This window comes from Belonocnema kinseyi, chromosome 1 (genome assembly GCF_010883055.1).
Source record: "Belonocnema kinseyi isolate 2016_QV_RU_SX_M_011 chromosome 1, B_treatae_v1, whole genome shotgun sequence".
NCBI classification, from domain to species: Eukaryota; Metazoa; Arthropoda; class Insecta; order Hymenoptera; family Cynipidae; genus Belonocnema; species Belonocnema kinseyi.
This window is the reverse complement of record NC_046657.1, coordinates 21278438-21297148: the sequence shown is the minus strand read 5'-3', so window position 1 is coordinate 21297148 and position 18711 is coordinate 21278438. Positions and strand designations below refer to the sequence as shown.

General features: G+C 21.3%; 1 protein-coding gene across 3 annotated transcripts in view; it reads right to left on the bottom strand.

Moving 5' to 3' along the window:
* Positions 1 to 18711, bottom strand: part of LOC117168143 (adenosine kinase 2-like) — a 72968-nt gene that overhangs the window by 3890 nt on the left and 50367 nt on the right. For all 3 annotated transcript variants that reach the window (XM_033353580.1, XM_033353572.1, XM_033353567.1), the window contains 2 exons: positions 12337 to 12612; positions 6883 to 7291 (listed from right to left, as the gene is read on the bottom strand). In XM_033353580.1, coding sequence (XP_033209471.1) covers positions 6883 to 7291; positions 12337 to 12612 — 685 coding nt within the window. The remainder of the gene's footprint in view (positions 1 to 6882; positions 7292 to 12336; positions 12613 to 18711) is intronic.

The window sequence follows — 18711 nt, the reverse complement described above, 5'->3', positions numbered from 1 at the left end:
GCGAAAATTGGTCTTTTTTATTTAAAAAATCATCTATTTTATTAGAAATTGCATCTTTCTTTTACAAAAATGCAACTCTTTGGTTGGAAATTCAACAATTTTTAAAAAAAAATTTTTTTATAAAAAATCAAATGAAATCTTTTTTTAATGAAAATTCAACTGGTTTTGCGACAATTGGTCTTTTTTATTTAAAAAATCATCTATTTTATTAGAAATTGCATCTTTCTTTTACAAAAATGCAACTCTTTGGTTGAAAATTCAACAATTTTGATTAAAAAATCATTCTTTTTGGTGGAAAATTCGTCTTTTTAGGTTCAAAAATCCATGTTTTAGTTCAAAATCTACTCTTTGATTTAAATTCATATTTTAGTGTCGAAAAGTGAAGTGATTCTTCTTTAGACGATAATTCAACTATATTTTTTTAATTGGTCCTATTCATTTAAAAATTAATCTATTTTGGTAAAAATTTCATCTTTCTTGGATAAAAATTCAACTATTTTGTTGAAAATTCGTTGTTTTTTTTTGTAAAAATTTCAACTATTTTCGTACAAAATTTACCTTTTGATTAAAATTCATATTTTTGTATTTAAAAAAATCAAATAAAATCTTTTTTTAATGAAAATTCAACTAGTTTTGCGAAAATTGATCTATTTCATTTACAAATTCATCTAATTTTATTTGAAAATGCAACTTTTTTTATATTTCGTTATATCAAAAACTGAAAACTGTAACTTTGGTGGAAAAAGTATCTTTTTTAGTTGAAAATATTTTATTTTTTCGTAGAAAATTAATCTTTTTTAGTAGAAAATTCATCATTTTGGTTTAATATTCAACTATTTCAGTTAAAGATTTATCATTTTAACTATAAATGTAATTGTTCCAATCGAATAATCGATCATTTTATTTAAAAATTCATCTTTTTGGTTGAATATTACGTTTCTTAACTGAAAATTTAACTATTCAATTTTCGGTTGAGAATGTATCTTTTTTCATTGAAAGTGCATTTACATGAATGAAAATTTATCTTTTTTGTTTAAAATTCAGCTATTCAGTTTATGATTCATCATTTTGTTTGGAAATTCATCGTTTTTTTGGAATATGGATCTTTTTAGTTGAAATTGAACTACTTGGATGAAAATTAATTGTTTTTTTAGCTGAAAATTAAAAAATTTTGTTTAGAATTCATGTATTTTGTTAAAAAATAATTTTTTTTGTAGAAAATTAATCCTCTTGTTTTAAAATTAATCTTTTTGGTTGAAAATTCAAGCATTCCAATTAAATATTCATAATTTTTGTTCAAAACTATTTTTTTTTTTTAAGTTAAACTCTTGTCAAAAATGGATTTTTTGTGGTTGAAAATTGATATGTTGTAGGTGAATATTTATTTTTATAGTTAAAAATTCATCACTTTGGTTTAAAATTTGTTTGGTTTTTTTTTGTGTGGAAAATTAATTTTTTTTAATTGAAAATTTAACTATTCCATTTTTTTTGGAAACTGGTATTTTTCAGTTCAGTTGAAATTCAACTATTTGGTTGAAAAATTGCCTTTTCCAGTTGTCAATTCCGCTATTTTGTTTAAAATTCATGTATTTTGTTCAAATATCTTCTTTTTTTTGTAGAAAATTCATTTTTTTGGTTGAAAATTTAAGTATTCCAATTAAATATTCATAATTTTGACTGCGAATTATTATTTTTTTGGTTGAAAGTAAAGCTTTTTTGTCAAAAATTGATCTTTTAGTTTTAAAATTAATTTTGCTCTAGCTGAATATTTATTATTTATTTAAAAATTTATCACTTTGGTTTAAAATTTGTATGGTTTCTTTTTGTGAGAAATTTTTTTTTTAATTGAAAATTTACCTATTCCATTTTTTGTTGGAAAATTATATTTTTGAGATAAAAATTCAACTATTTAGTTGAAAATTTATCTTTTTTTTATGACAAATTCAAACATTTTGTTTACAATTTATGTATTTTGTTGAAAAATCGTTTTTTTTTCGTAGAAAATAAATTGTCTTGTTTGAAAATTAATATTTTTGTTTGAAAATTTAAGTATTCCAATTAAATATTCATAATTTCAGCTGAAAATTACTTTTTTTTTTAAGTTAAACGCTTGTCAAAAATTGAACTAATTGTTTGAAAATTGATCTGTTGCAATTGAATTTTTATTATTTTATTTAAAAAATTCATCAGTTTAGTTTAAAATTTTTTGTGTTTTCTTTTGTGGAAAATTATTTTTTAAACTAAAAAATTAACTATTTCATTTTTTGTTGAAAACTGACATTTTTCAGTTTAAAATTCAGCTATTTGGTTGAAAATGGATCTTTCAAGTTGAAATTCAACAAATTGGTTGAAAAATGGTCTGTTCTAGTTGAAAATTCAACTATTGCAGTTAATAATTTATAATTTTATTTGAAAATTCATCAATATGGTGAAAAATAGATATTTTCAGTTGAAATTAAAATATTTGGTTGAAAATTTGTCTTTTTTAGTTTAAAATTTAAACATTTTCTTTACAATTTATGTATTATGTTGAAAAATCGTTGTTTTTTTTTGTAGAAAATTAACCTTTTGTTTGGAAATTTAAGTGTTTCAATTAAATATTCTTAATTTTAACTGAAATTTTTTTTTATGTTAAGCTTTTGTCAAAACTTGATATTTTTGTTTGAAAATTGATCTGCTTAAGTTGAATATTTATTATTTTAGTTAAAAATTCATCACTTTACTTTAAAATTTGTTTGGTTATCTTTTTCTGGAAAATAAATTTTTAACTGAAAATTTAACTATTCCATTTTTGGCTGGAAAATGATATTTTTCTGTTTATAATTCAATTATTTGGTAAAAAGTGTATCCTTTTTTATTTGAAAATTCAACTATTTTGTTTAAAATTCGTATTTTTTGTTGAAAAATCCTTTTTTTTTTGTAGAAAATTAATCTACTGGTTAAAAAATTTAAGTATTTCAATTAAATATTTATCGTTTTGGTTAAAAATTAATATTTTTTGGTTAAAAGTTAAAATCTTGTCAAAAATTGATTTTTTTTTAATTCATCTATTCCAGTTAAATATTTATTAACTTAGTTAAAAACCCATTATTTTGGTTTGCAAATTCTTTGTGTTTTGGTTGAAAACTGATATTTTTAAGTTCAAAATTCAACTACTTTTATTAAAATTCATGTATTTTATAGAAAACTGTTGTTTTGGTTGTAGAAAATTAATATTCTTGTTTGAAAACTAATTTTTTGATTGAAAATTTAAGTATTCCAATTAAATATTTATGGTTGTAGCTAAAAATTAATTTTGTTTTGGTTGAAAGTTAAAATCTTGTCGAAAATTGATCTTTTTTTTAAATTAATCTGCTTCAGTTAAATATTTATTATTTAGTTGAAAATTCATAATTTTGGTTTTAAATTTTGTTGTGGAAAATTAATTTTTGGATCTGTAAATTTAACTTCCATTTGTTGTTAAAAACTGATATTTTTAAGTTTAAAATTTAACTGTTTGGTTGGAAATTCATCTTTTTAGTTGCAAATTCATGTATTTTGTTGAAAAATCGTTTTTTTTTTTAGAAAATTAATCTACTAGTTAGAAAATTATATTTTTGAGATCAAAATTTAAATATTTAGTTGAACATTGATATTTTTTAGTTGAAAATTTATCAGCTTGGTTTTACATGGATCTTTTTAGTTGAAATTCAAACATTTTGTTTTCAATTTATTTATTTTGTTGAAAAATCATTTTTTTTGTAGAAAATAAATTTTCTTGTTTCAAAATTAATATTTTTGTTTGAAAATTTAAGTATTCCAATTAAATATTCATAATTTCAGCTGAAAATTATTAATTTTTTTTTTAAGCTAAACGCTTGTCAAAAATTGAACTTTTTGTTTGAAAATTGATCCGTTGAAATTGAAATTTTATTATTTTAGTTAAAAATTCATCACTTTACTTTAAAATGTTTTGTTTTTTTTTGTGTAAAATTACTTTTCAAACTAAAAATTTAACCATTCCATTTGTTGTTGAAAACTGACATTTTTCATTTTAAAATTCAGCTATTTGGTTGAAAATGGATCTTTCAAGTTGAAATTCAACTAATTGATTGAAAAAATGTCTTTTTTGGTTTAAAATTCAACTATTCCAGATAATGATTTATATTTTTATTTGAAAATTCACCATTTTGGGTTAAAAATGGATAGTTTCAGTTGAAATTAAAATATTTGGTTAAAAATTTGTCTTTTTTAGTTTAAAATTCAAACATTTTGTTTACAATTTATGTATTTTGTTGAAAAATCATTTTTTTTTGTAGAAAATAAATTTTCTTGTTTGAAAATTAATATTTTTGTTTGAAAATTTAAGTATTCCAATTAAATATTCATCATTTCAGCTGAAAATTATTAATTTTTTTTTAAGCTAAACGCTTGTCAAAAATTGAACTTTTTGTTTGAACATTGATCCGCTGAAATTGAAATTTTATTATTTTAGTTAAAAATTCATCACTTTACTTTAAAATGTTTTTTTTTTGTGGAAAATTACTTTTCAAACTAAAAATTTAACCATTCCATTTGTTGTTGAAAACTGACATTTTTCAGTTTAAAAATCAGCTATTTGGTTGAAAATGTACCTTTTTTTATTTTAAAATTGAAATATTTTGTTTAAAATTCGTGTACTTTGTAAAGAATTTTTTGTCAGAAAATTAATCTTCTCGTTTGAAAATTGATCTTTTTGATTGAAAATTTAAGTAATCCAAATAAATGTTTATAATTTTACCTGGAAATAATTTTGTTGTTGTTCGAAAGTTAAACTTTTGTCAAAAATTGATCTTTTAGTTTTAAAATTAATTTGTTCCAGTTGAATATTTATTATTTTAGTTAAAAATTAATCACTTTCGTTTAAACTTTGTTTGGTTCTTGTTTTGTGTGGAAAATTAATTTTTTAAGTAAATATGTAACTATTTCATTTTTTGTTGGAAAATGATATTTTTCAAATCAAAATTCAATTATTTAGTTGAAAATTCATCAGCTTACTTGAAAATGGATCTTTTACGTTGAAATTCAACTAATTGGTTGAAAATTTTCCTTCTCTAGTTGAAAATTCCACTATTTTGTTTAAAATTCATGTATTTTGTTGAAAAATCATGATCTTTTTGCAGAAAATTAATCTTCTTGTTTGGAAATTAATCTTTTTCGTTGAAATTTTAAGTATTTCACTCATATATTCATAATTTTAGCTCAAAATAAAATTTTTTTATTTGAGATTTAAACTCTTTAGTCAAAAATTGATCTTTTGTTTTTAAATTAATCTGTTTCAGTTGTATAATTATCATTTTAGTCAAAAATTCGTCACTTTGGTGAAAATAAATTTTTATCTGAAAATTTAACTACTCCATTTTCTGTTGGAAAATGATATTTTTCCGTTCACAATTCAAATATTTGGTTGAAAATGTATCTTTTTTTATTTTAAAATTCAACCTTTTTGTTTAAAATTCGTATATTTTGTTGAAAAATCGCTTTTTCTTTTTAGAAAATTAATTATTTTTGAAAATTGATCTTTTTGATTCAGAATCTAAGTATTTCAATTAAATTTTGATAATTTCAACTAAAAATAATTTTTTTTTTATTTGAAATTTAAACTCTTTAGCCAAAAATTGATCTTTTGTTTTTAAATTAATCTGTTTCAGTTGTATAATTATCATTTTAGTCAAAAATTCGTCACTTTGGTGAAAATAAATTTTTATCTGAAAATTTAACTACTCCATTTTCTGTTGGAAAATGATATTTTTCAGTTCACAATTCAAATATTTGGTTGAAAGTGTATCTTTTTTTTATTTTAAAATTCAACCTTTTTGTTTAAAATTCGTATATTTTGCTGAAAAATCGTTTTTTTGTTTTAAAATCTATTTCTTTGGTTGAAAATTGTACTGTTTTCTTAAAAATTATTTTTTCCAATTGAAAATTGAACTATTGTATTTTTGGTTTAAATTGGTATTTTTTAGTGAAAAATGCAAATATCCGTTAAAATCGTTAAAAATTATTCTTTTGATTTAAAAATTTAATTATTCTATTTTTGGTTTAAAACTGGTCTTTCTCGTGCAAAATTCATGTATTTTGTTGAGAATTTGTCTTTTATATTCAACCGTTTGATTGAACATTCAATAATTTCGCTAAAAAGTCATCCTTTTTGGTTAAAAAAACCAACTGTTTTATTGAAAATTCGTCTTTTTGGGTTAAAACTCAAAACTATTTTCATAGAAAATTTACTTTTTGATTAAAATTCATATTTTCGTTTTGAGAAGTTAAATAAGTCTTTTTTTTTGGATAAGTATTCAACAATTTTTTTTAATTTGTCTTTTTAATTTAAAAATTCATCTACTACAGCAGAAATTATATTTTTTTTGGATAAAAATGCAACTGTTTGATTGAAAATTAATCATTTTCGTTGGAGAATTAAACTGTTTGGTTTAAAAATTTATCTATTCTGTTGAAAACTAATTTTTTTTTGCACAAAATTCAATTTTTGTAGAGAAAACACGTCTTTTGGCTTGAAGGTTCAACAATTTAAGTGAACATTTTTTTTCTTTCATAACTGAAAAATCTTTTCTTGTTAAAAATTCGTCCTTCTGATTTAAAAATGTATTTTATTCATGAAATCTAATTTTTTTTTTCATTCAAATATCATCCATTACACTTTTTTCTTGAAAAATTCATCCTGTTATGCTGAAAATTCAATCATTTTGTTAAAAATCCTTTTTTTTTATGATAGAAAAAATATTATTCTATCAAATAATTGGATATATTTCCATATATATTTCCATATATATATTTATATATTTGGATATATATAAATAAAAGGTAAAAAATATAGTTCCAATTCGAAAAATGAAAATCAAGTACCTCCAACGAAAGCATCTCCAGCGCCATTGGTGTCGACGAGTTTCTCTTCAGGAAGTTTCGTCACCGGGAATTCCGTGATAACATTATCCTTGGCTAAAATCACGGAATCACAGCCCTGAGTAATAATCACAATTCTCTTCCTCTTCGTATTGATTTTCTCCATATTCGCGATTTTAAGGGCAATTTCCTTCCGGTCCATCGTCCCCAAGTCGTTTTCCTTTGAGAACGTTTCCGCCTCGCTCTCATTTCCAAAAAGAATATCAACATAGGGCAAAGCAGCCCTCATCGGTTTCTTGAAAAGTTCACACAAAAAGTTAGCGCTCAAGTTCATCATGAAGACTTTGTTCTCCTCGAAAGCGTGTTTGGCCACCGCTTGTATTGTTTCCGGACTGACTGTCAAGAAAAATCCCTAGAGTATAGAATTGAGAATTCTAACATTGAGGAACATTCGAGAGCGATTGCCAAAGGAAAAGTTTCATTTTCCTTGGAAAATTGGTACTTTAATTCACCAATTTATTCGGTCAGGGATCACAGCGCTAACCAGGATGGCCGTTTTAATCGACGAAATAAATTCCTGCTCTTTTTTTTTCCCCCCGGTTCGCAAACATTTTTCATGGTCAATGAAATTTTATAAAATGGAACACTAAATCTAAAAAATGTTTCACTAGAGGTAATCAAAACTGAGCTGCAAATGAAAGCACTCAAAGTGGAACTGTTAAATTTTGAACTTTGAAAATTGAAATTTAAAAGTTTTTAATTTAAAAAATTTCTATTCAAGTGCTCAATAATTTATGCGTATAAAATTAAAGGTATTAATATTTTTCGATATAAAAAAAATAAATCAATCCACGTATCATTTTCAATGCTCTGAATTAAAAAATCAATCAATGAACTTTAAAATTGTCAAAATTATATAATTTTAAAGAATTTTAAGCTAGAAACATCAAATATTGAAAATTATGGAAATGTTGTCAGAACTTCTAAATATCTGTCAAAATGAATTGAATTTTTTCTACAATTTTCAGAAAATCCTGCAAAGTTTAGAAAATTTCTTTACAATTTGAATGCATAAATAATAAGTGAACATTTATTGCTTGTAGGCGAAATTTGAGTAATTTTAAGAGATATGTAGAAGTTTTGAAAAGATTCAAACTTAATGTAAAACTTGAAATGATAGCCTCTAATAAAACAAAATGTAGATTTTCGCAGATTTTAAACAAAAAAATTAGATTCTTTTCAACAATTGTGAAAGGCTTCAAAAGAATAAAAACATTTTCTTAAGACATCTAAGAAAATTAAAAATATTTGAAAAGTTTTTCAAAGATTTTAAGAAAACTTTCTAAAATTTTCATGATAATTTTTAATCTTTTTCAAACTTCTAAATATCTCTTAAAATTACTCAAAATTTTTTTACAAATGTTTATTTATAAATTATACAACAAAATTAAAAAATTTCACTCACAAATCAATCATTTTTCAAATACAACAATTAAAATTTTTCAAATTCAAATATTTGTTAAATATTCAATAATTAATCTCTTTTTTAATTAAAAATTAAAAATTTAATGGGTTAAAAATTGAATATCTTAGACTGAAACCATTTTTTAAATTTAATAAAATCCTTTAATTAAGAATATATTATTATGAAGTGATTTTTAAGTTGAAAATATTTTCTAAACTTTCAGTCACATTTCACATTTCTTAATATTAATAATATTAAATAAAATAATATTCTAAATATTTTTTAACATTTAAAAAGATAAAAGATACATTTTCAAGAAAATTCCGGATAAAAAAAAATGTTCTGCTTTAAAGTTGAACTATTTACTTAGTTGAAAGTGAAATTACTTTGTTAAAAACTCATTTTTTTGGTTGATGATTCATCATTTTTGTTGAAAACCTTTTTTTTTTGTTCAAAATGTAACTATATTGTTAAAAATTTGTTGCTGAAAATAATATTTCAAACTGAAAATTCACGTATTCCATGTTTGGTTTAACAATTATCTTATTCTTCAGTTGAAAATTCAGCTATTTGGTTGAAAAATTAACAATTTTGTTGAAAATCTGTCGCTTTTTCGGTAGAATTAAAAAAAAGATTGAACTGTTAAGTTGAAAATTCATGTATTTTGTTAAAAATTAATCTTTTTGGTTGAGAATTAATTTTTTTAAACTAAAAATTTAAGTATTCTATTTTTTTCGAAAAAGTATATTTTTGAGACATTTAATATTTTGAGTTGAAAATAAATTTGTGTTGTTGAAGATTCATTATTTTAGTTAAAATTTTATTTCTTTGCTTCAACATTTAACAATTTTGTTGAAAATTAGTTTTGTTGTTGAAAATTATTTTTAAATTGAAACTTCATTTTTTTGATGATTTAAATATGAATTTGAAAATGCATGTATTTTGTTAAAAATTAATCTTTTTAACTGAAAATTCATCTATTTTGTTCATTTTCTGAGTTAAAAATGATTATTTTTTAAGCTGAAGATTCATTAATGTAGTTAAATTTAATTTCTTTGATTAAAAATTTAATTATTTTGTTAAGAATTCGTTTTTTTTTTCTTTGTTGAAAATTACTATTTTTTCGAATTTTTTGTTGGGCGATACTTTATTTTTTTGAAGATTTAACTATTAGGTTGAAAATCTTTTCAAATATCAAAATTTGGTTGAAAATTAATTTTTTTAACTAAAAATTTAGAAAGTGTTCTTTTTTTCGATAATTTATTTTAGTTAAAATTGCGTTTTTTTATTGTTGAAAATGACTTTAAAATGTTTTAATTTAACTATTTCATGTTTGATTAAACATTTCTTCAGCTGAAATTTCCTTTTTTTTGAAATAGTCTTTTTCGATAGAAACTTCATTTTCGTAAGATTTGCCTATTGGGTCGTAAATTTTTTTGAAAATTCAAAATCTGGCTAAAAATTTATATATTTTGTTAAAAATTAATCTTTTTGGTTGAAAATTAAATTTTAACTAAAAATTTAAGTATTCAGTTTTTTTTCGAAAATTTATATTTCTTGATAGGTATTCAATTTTATTATTAGAAATTTGTCTTTTTTTTGGTGGAAAATTCATCTCTTTGATTAAAAGTAAATTTTTTTTATTGGAAATTAATTTTCTTAACTGAAAAATCCACTTTTCCTTTTTTTGTTGAATATTGATAATTTTTCATAGAAATTTAATCTTCTTGGTTCAAAATTCATCGGGTTTATTGAAAATTAAATTATTTGGTGAAAAATGCATCTATTCAGATCAAAATTTTACTTTTACTTTGGCGAAAATTCATCTTTTTGGTTTGAAATTCATGTCTTCAATACAAAATTATTTTTTTTTTTATTGAAAATTAATTTTTTTAAACGAAAAGTTTAACTCTTAACTTTTTCGTTATATTTTGATATTTTTTATATAAATTTAATCTTCTTGCTTGAAAATTTATCTGTTTTATTGAAAATTTGTATTTTTTGGGGTGAAAAATTCATCATTTCGGTTAAAAATTTTAATTTTTTTGATTAAAAATTTAATTATTTGTTGAAAATTCGTTTTTTTTGTTATTGAAAATAATTTTTCTAAATTAAAAATCGAACTATTCCATGTTTGGTTTAACATTTATCTTCTTCAGCTGAAAATTCAATTTTTTAAATCTTATTTAATCTTTTTGAATATATTTTTTTTAAATTAATTTTTTAAAACAAAAAATCGTTTTAAATTTTCGCAGGAATCTTAAGAAAATTTTTTCATTTCCTTCAAAGCTGCAAAATTTTATTTTCAAGATTAATTATTAAATTATTATTATTTTGACAATTTTTGTAAATTAAAAATATATATATTATCTTAAAATTAATTTTACAAATTAAAAAAGCAGTTACAAAATATTTTCTCAGGAATCTTAGGAAAACTTTTTTGTTATCTTGAAACATTTAAAAATTTTTAAAACTTTTAAACATTTAAAAAGATTATTAGAATATTTCCTCTAATTTTGTTTAAATCGTGAAATTGTTTTTTTTTAAATTCCTGAAAAATTTTCAAAACATTTACATATATTTTTAAATTATGAAAAATGTTCCAACAATATTCTTTAAATCATGAAAAATGAAGCAAAAAAATATATATTCCAGACTCACTTGTCTTAAATTGATTTTTCAAAATAAAAAGTCATCCAAAATTTTCCCAGGAATCTTAAAACCTTTTTTTTTTATTTTCTTTAAAAACCTTACAAAATCTTAAAAAGCTTCAAAATTTAGTTTCGAATTTTTCCTACATTTGTTTAAAATCCTGTAAAATTAACAAAATTCTTGAAAATCTTAAAAATTAATTTAAAAATCTTCACAAATCTACAACTTGTTCTAACTTTGTTTAAACTTTAAAATTATTTTTGAAAATTCTTCAAAAAACTTTAAAATATTTTTTAGATTTATTTAAAGTTTTCCAACAATATTTTTAATTCATAAAAAAATTTAAAAATGCCTTTAAATATTCCAAATTCATTTATCTTAAAATTGAATTTGAAGAATAAAAAGTTATTAAAATTTTCCCGAGAATCTTAAAAACAGTTTTTTATTTTCTTCAAACCTCACGAAATTGTTAAAAAGCTTTAAAATTTTATTTTAAAATCTTGAGAAATCCACATTTTGATTTATTTTATTTATCTTTTTTTCAAATAAAAAATTATTATTTAAATTTTTACAGAACTTTGAAATCTCTTACTATTTCGAAATGAAAAATTATTCTACATTTTTCCAGAAATCTGAAGAAAATTTTTCTCTTATCTTTAAAGCCTTTCCAAGTCCGTAAAAAATTTCCAAATTTTATTTTCGAATCTTAAAAAATCTACAGTTGAACAAATTTTAAATTATCTTTGAACATTTTTCAAAACTTTTAAATATCTTTTTAAATTATTAAAAAAATTTCAACAATATGTTTAAATCATGAAAATTAAAAAAAAATTGCCTTAAAATATTCCAGATTCATTTATCTTAAAATTAAATTTGCAGAATAAAAAGTTATTAAAAATTGTCCCGAGAATCTTAAAAACATTTTTTTACTTTTCTCAAACCTCACGAAATCTTTAAAAACCTTCAAAATTATATTTTAAAATCTTAAAAAAATCCAATATTTTGTAAAATTATTGTTTAAACTTTTACAGAACTTTGAAATCTCTTAATTTTTCAAAATGAAAAATTATTATTCGAGTGATTTCAACTTTATTTTCTAAACCCTGAAAATTTAAAACAAGGAATTTTATTTTTTCAAATTACGTATATTTGAAGAGAAAAAAAAAAGGGGAATTTTTTCGAAAATCGGGAAGAAAGCGAAACTAAAAAGAAAAGGGGGAGAGGGGGGGGGGGAGCGATTCGAAAAATAGGAAAAAAAAAAAAAAAAAAAAAAACTGTGAACCCTGTTCTATAAATTGCGTGATTTTCCATCGGACTTTGAAATCATAATCGATACTTACGGAGACGTAGAAAAATTGAGCGTTTTCGATGAGTTTTTTATTCTCCGGATCCTCAATATGCGAGGGTGAAAAATGATTAGCAGCGGCTAAATTTGCACACAATGAACGCTCCTTTCCGGTAATTAAAACGGCACAGGTTCCAGTTTGTTCCTTTTCGGTGTACTGGTACCGGACGTTCAGCCCATTTTCTCGGGCACGGTCTTCCAAAATTTTAGAATATTTGTCCTTTCCGACACAACCCATGTAAATGCAAACGCACGGTTTTTCCAAAAACCACTGGAAAAAAAAATTACCGTACTTTTTTCTTTGAAAATTCCGACTATTTTGTTAAAAATTGATTTTTTTTTTTTGGTCGGTAGTTTAACTGATTTGTTGAAAATTCATATATTTGGTTTAAAAAATATAATAATTCGATTAAGAACGAATCTATTTTATTGAATTAAAGATTCTTTTTTTTGAGGCAGTTCAGCTCTTTGGACAAAAATTCTTATTTTTAAAATAACTAAGCTGTCGTTGATTTAAGATTAAATTCTTTCTAATTGAAACATCAAGTTTTTAATTTTTCATTGAGAAATTATTATTTACTTTTTTTTTTAAATATTCAATAATAATATTCCTTTATTTTCTTAAAAATTTAACTATATTCTTGAAAATTTGTTTATTTTAATTGCTAATTAATTTTTTAAACTAGAAATGTAGTCATTTTATTTTTGGCTCAATTTTTGATAGAAAATGTACCTTCCTGCTTCAAAATTCAACATTTTGGTTCAATTTTTTTTTTTATTAAAAAGTCTTTCTTCGTTAAAAAGGTAACTATTTTTTTTAAGTCGTTTTTTGGGTAAATATTGATTGTTTTACTGAAAATTGTACCATTATATTTATGGTTAAAAATTAATATTTTTGAGCTAAAAATTCAATTATTCTTTTTGAAAATTATATTTGCTAGCTTTTAGTTAAAAATTCATATTTTACGTTAAAATATCGCTAATTTTGTAGAAAGTTTATGTATTTCGTTAAGAATCAAACTATTTATTTTAAAAAGTAACTATTTAGTAGAAAGAACCTTTTTTGATGAAAAATAATATTTTTGGTTTAAAAATTCAACTTTTTGGTAAACAATTATACTTTTTGTATTCATCAGAATTTAAAAGATTTGTAAAAATTAATTTTTTCAAGATTCACCTCTTTGCTTGAAAATTGAACTATTCTATTTCTAGTTGAAAAATTTACATTTTATGAGTTAAAAATTAAACAATTTAATGGAAAATTAATGCATTTTGTTGAAGATTCATCGTTTTAATTAAAGATTGATATATTTAGTTAAAAATTCATCTTTTTCTGTTAAATTCAAGTCGCTGACAATTTTTTTTAGTTTTTTAAAAATTAATTTATTAACTAAACATTTAAAGATTACATCTTGAGTTAAAAACTTCTCTTTTATGTTTAAAAATTCAACTGTTTGTAGAAAATTCTTCTTTTTCGCTTGAAAATTCAACAATTTGGTTGGAAATTAACATTTTTGTTGCAAATTTATATTTTTTGTTACAAATTTAGCTTTTCTGAGAAAAAATTCATTCACTTGATTAAAAATAGTCTTTTTTTGTTAATAATTTATCTAGTTTGTGGATAATGTATCTTTTTGATTGAAAACTTAGTTTTTTTATTAAAAAATAATTCTTCTTAGTTAAGCTGTACTCATAAAAATTGTTTTTTAGTTTGTTGAAAATTAATTTCTTTTATTTAAAATTCAGAAGTTCATTTTTTAGTGGAAAACTTATCCTTTTTATTTGAAAATCTAACTAAAGAGTTAAATTTTCAACTAAAATGATAAATTTTAAATGAAAATAAAATATTTAAATTTCTTAATTAAATAAAGTATAACTTTCAGCAAATAAAACGAATTCTTAACTAGTTGAAATCCAAGAAAAAAGAAGAGTTGATTTTTAAAACGGATAGAGCGAATTTTCAAGAAGGTTTAAAATTAATTTTTTTATTAGGAAATTTATCTGTCTTCGAAAAAATTCGACTTTTTCGCTCGAGAAATCAACTGTTTTATTGAAAATTATCTTTTCAGATTAAAAATTGAACTATGTTCAGTCATGAAAAATGAATTTTCAATAAAATAATGAAATTTTCAACAAAAAAGTTGTTGAATTTTTAATCTACAAAGATGAATTTTTAACCAAAAATGTAATAAATGCATTTTTAATAAAAAAACATGAAATTCCTACCAAAAGAAATGAATTTTTAAACGAGAAAGTTTAATTTTTTTTCGAAAATACCGATTTTTCAACAAAAGACATGAATTTTCGAAAAAAAAGGATAAAATTTCAACAAAAAAAGAAAAAAAAAGTTCAATTTTAAGTCAAAAAATTACTTTTCAATAAAAAAAGCGAACTTTTCAACAAAACAGTTAAAGTTTGGAACAAAAAGGATGATTTTTTAACAAAATAGTCCAATGTTTTCGAATACAGTTAACGTTTACACAACAACAACAAAAAAGAAATAATTTTCAACCAAAATTTAATTTTCAGTCAAGAAAGATGAATTTTCAACAAAATAATTAAATTTTTACACGAAAAAGAGGAATTTTCTACCAAAAAGATTAAATCTCTACTAAAAAGACGAAATTGCTACAATTTAATAAATTTGTAACAAAAAAAAAAGATAACCTTTAAAAAAAAAAAGTTACATTGTGTCAAGAAAATTAATTTTCAAGAACAAAAAAAAACGAATTTTGAACAAAATATTTAAATATATTTAAATATATTTAAATATTTTTAAACAAAATAGTGGAATTTTTCAACAAAATAGTCGAATTCTTAAACAAAGAAGTAGAACGTATTTGTAAAGTTAACTTTTACACCCAAAAAGATAAATTTTCAACCAAATTTAATTTATAGTCAATAAATATGAATTTTCAACAAAATAATTAAACTTTCAACAACAAAAAATTGGTTAAATTTTTAACCGAGAAACAGAAATTTTCTACCAAAAAGACGAATTTTCAACAAAATACATGAGTTTTCAAAAAAAGAATTAAGTTTTCAACCAAAGAGATGAATTTTAAACAAAATTGATGCATTTAGAATCAAAAAGACGAATTTTGAATAAAGGTTTTTCAGTCATGAAAGAAAAAACAGTTCGTCAAATTTGTGGAACTTTCAATCCAAAAGAATAGATTTCTGCAAAACTGTCGAATTTTCAGACCGAAAACATAAATTAAAAAAAAAAAAATAGCAATTTTTCATCGAAATAGTTGAATTTTCAACCCAAAAATAAGAACTTTGTACCAAAATAAATGAAATCTCAATCCAAAAACGGAATAGTTACATTTTCTGTTACAAGACATTAATTTTCAACGAGAAATGATGAATTTTTAACAAAATAATTAAATTTTCAACCAAACAAATTAATTATTTATCTAAACTGATGAATTTTTAACGAAATAGTGCAATTTGAATAAAAAGAGTTGAATTTTCTAACAGGAAAGATTTTTCAGTCAATAAAGAAACAAAATTTTATTGAAAATATTTGTTTTTTTTTTATGCCAAAAAGAACAATTTTCTACAAAACAGTTGAATTTTTAAGCCAAAAATATGAATGTGAATCTATTAAAATATCCAATACCCTAAAATATTTCTAATCCTTTATAATCTCTCAAAACATTTTAAAGATTATTAAAATTCATTAGGTTTTTTTTTTAATTCCAAAAAAATCTTTAAAATCTTTTGGACTCTTTTTGAAAATCTTAAAATATTTCAAATCCTTTGAAATCTTTTCACATTTTTTAAAGCCCTATAAAAATTTTTCGAAAATTTTTGAAATACCATAAAATTTTAAAAATCCTGTGGAATCTCTTCAAATTATTCAAATCCAATGAAAATAATCGAGAATATTTTAAATACCCTGAAATATTCTATGAAATTACTGAAATTAATTTTAAAATATCTTGAGATACATACATTTTTTAATTCTCCGAAAATTCTCAAGACTTTTATAATATTTTGAAATCTCTTAAAAATTTGTAAAGCTACTGAAAAGTTCTCGAAATTTTTAAAAATATGACGCAAGATTTAAAATATTAAAAAAATCATTGAAATTTTTTAATCTGTTGAAAATGCTTTGAAAACTTTGAAATTCCTTGGTTTTTTAAAAATACCACACAATCTTTAATATCTTTTGGAATCATTTCTAATTATGGAAATATAGGAAAAATTATTGAGTATCTTTTAAAATACCCTAAAATATTTCAAATCCGTGGAAATTCAATTACATTTCTGAAATTAATTAAAAATATCTTCAAAAATTCTTGAAATTTTTGTAATCTTTTTAAAATATTTCTAATCTTTTAAAAAAATTTTAAATTCATTAGACTTTTTTTTAATTTCAAAAAATCTTTAAAGTGTTTTCGAATTCCTTTAAATTATTGAAATCTATTAAAAATGATTGAAAATATTTTAGGGTATTTTAAATATTCTCGATTATTTTATTGGATTTGAATAATTTGAAGAGATTCCAAAAGATTTAAAAGATTTTATGGTATTTTTTAAAATTCGTAAGAATTTTAATACCGCTTTAAAAAATGTCAAAGGATTTTAAATATTTAAAGATAATTTAAAAGATTCCAACGCATTTTTAACAGATTAAAAATATTTCAAATATTTGTTAAGCATTTACAAATTTTTCCAAATTAAATTTAATACATTTTATTCAGCGCATTAAAAAATATATATGTCAAAACTTTTTAAAAAGATTTCAATAATTTGAAGGGATTCCAAAAGATTTCAAAGATTTTATGGAATAAAAAAAATTTAAAGAATTTAAAAAATCTTTAAAATGTTTTAAGAAAGTACAGTGTTCGAAATATTTTAGGGTATTTTAAAAGATTCCAAGGCACTTTCAAAAGTTTAAAATAATTTCAAGGATTTTTTAAGCATTTTATGGCATTTTCATAAATGCAAGAAATTTTCAAGAGCTTTAAATAGTTTCAAGGAATTTACAACATTTTCTTGGGATTTTAAAGAACTTTTCAACGAAAATTCATGAGTTTTGTTAAATAATTAATTTGTTTGGTTGAACATTTCATTATTTGGCTAAAAAATTCGTTTTCTCTTTGTTAGAAATTAGTTTTTGTAACAGGAAATGTTTTTGGTTTGAGATTTCATTTATTTTGGTACAAAGTTCCTATTTTTGGGTTCAAAATGTAACTATTTCTATAAAATTTCGTTTTTTGTTTGAATTCAACTATTTTTCATTAAAAATTAAGACTATTTTTTTGGTTAAAATAAATTCATGTTGTTGGGTTGACAAATTACTATTTTCTTAAAAATTTATATTTTCGGGCTGCAAATCCGACCGTTTTACAGAAAATTATTTTCTTTCGGCTTGAAAGTTCGACAAATTTGACAAACTGTTTTATCTTTCTTGACTGAAAGACCTTTATTCAAAATTCGTTTTTCTTTATTGTAAATGCATTAATTTTGTTTAAAATTAAACTCTTTGGTTGAAAATTTAATTCTTTTTTTGAAAACTCATGTATTTTGTTGAAAATTCGTCTTTTTGGTAGAAAATGTCTCTTTCTCGGTTAAAAATTTAACCAGTTTTTTGTTGTTGAAATATAATTATTTTGTTGAAAATTCATATTTCTTGACCATAAATTAAATTTTGTTGAAAATTCAACTTTTTGGGTGTAAAAGATAACTGTTCCCAAAAATGTTTTACTTCTTTGTTTGAAAATTCTTGAAAACTCATCTATTTTGTCGAAAATTCGTCTTCTTGGTAGAAATTTAATCTTCTTGGCAGAAAAATTTCTCTTTCTCGTTTAAAAATTCATTTATGTTGGTAGGAATTTTATTCATTTTTGTTAAAATTTTAATTATTACATTTTTTATTAAAGATTCATCTTTGTAGGTTAGAAATTCAACCATTTTTTTGTTGTTGAAAATTTAATTATTTTGTAGAAAATTCATCTTTATTGACTATAAATTTAATTTGTTTGAAAATTCATCTTTTTGGGAGTAAAAGTTAACTGTTTCCAAAAATGTTCTACTTCCTTGTTGGAAAGTTCGACTATTTTGTTAAAAAAATTATTCTTTTTGGTCGAAAATTGAACTGTTTTTTTTTTCAAAAATTCGTTTCTTTTGTTGTTGAACATTAATTTTGATGACTTACAATGGAACTTTTTTTTTGAAAGGTTATCTTTTTGTTTGTTAAAATTTTATGTATTTTGTTGAAAATTCGTCGTTTTAGTAGAAATTTATTTTTTTTTAATCGAAAATTCCTCTTTCTCGTTTAAAAATTCATTTTTTCTGTTAGGAATTTTATGATTCTTTTGTTAAAAATGCAATTATTAGATTTTTTTGTTGATAATTC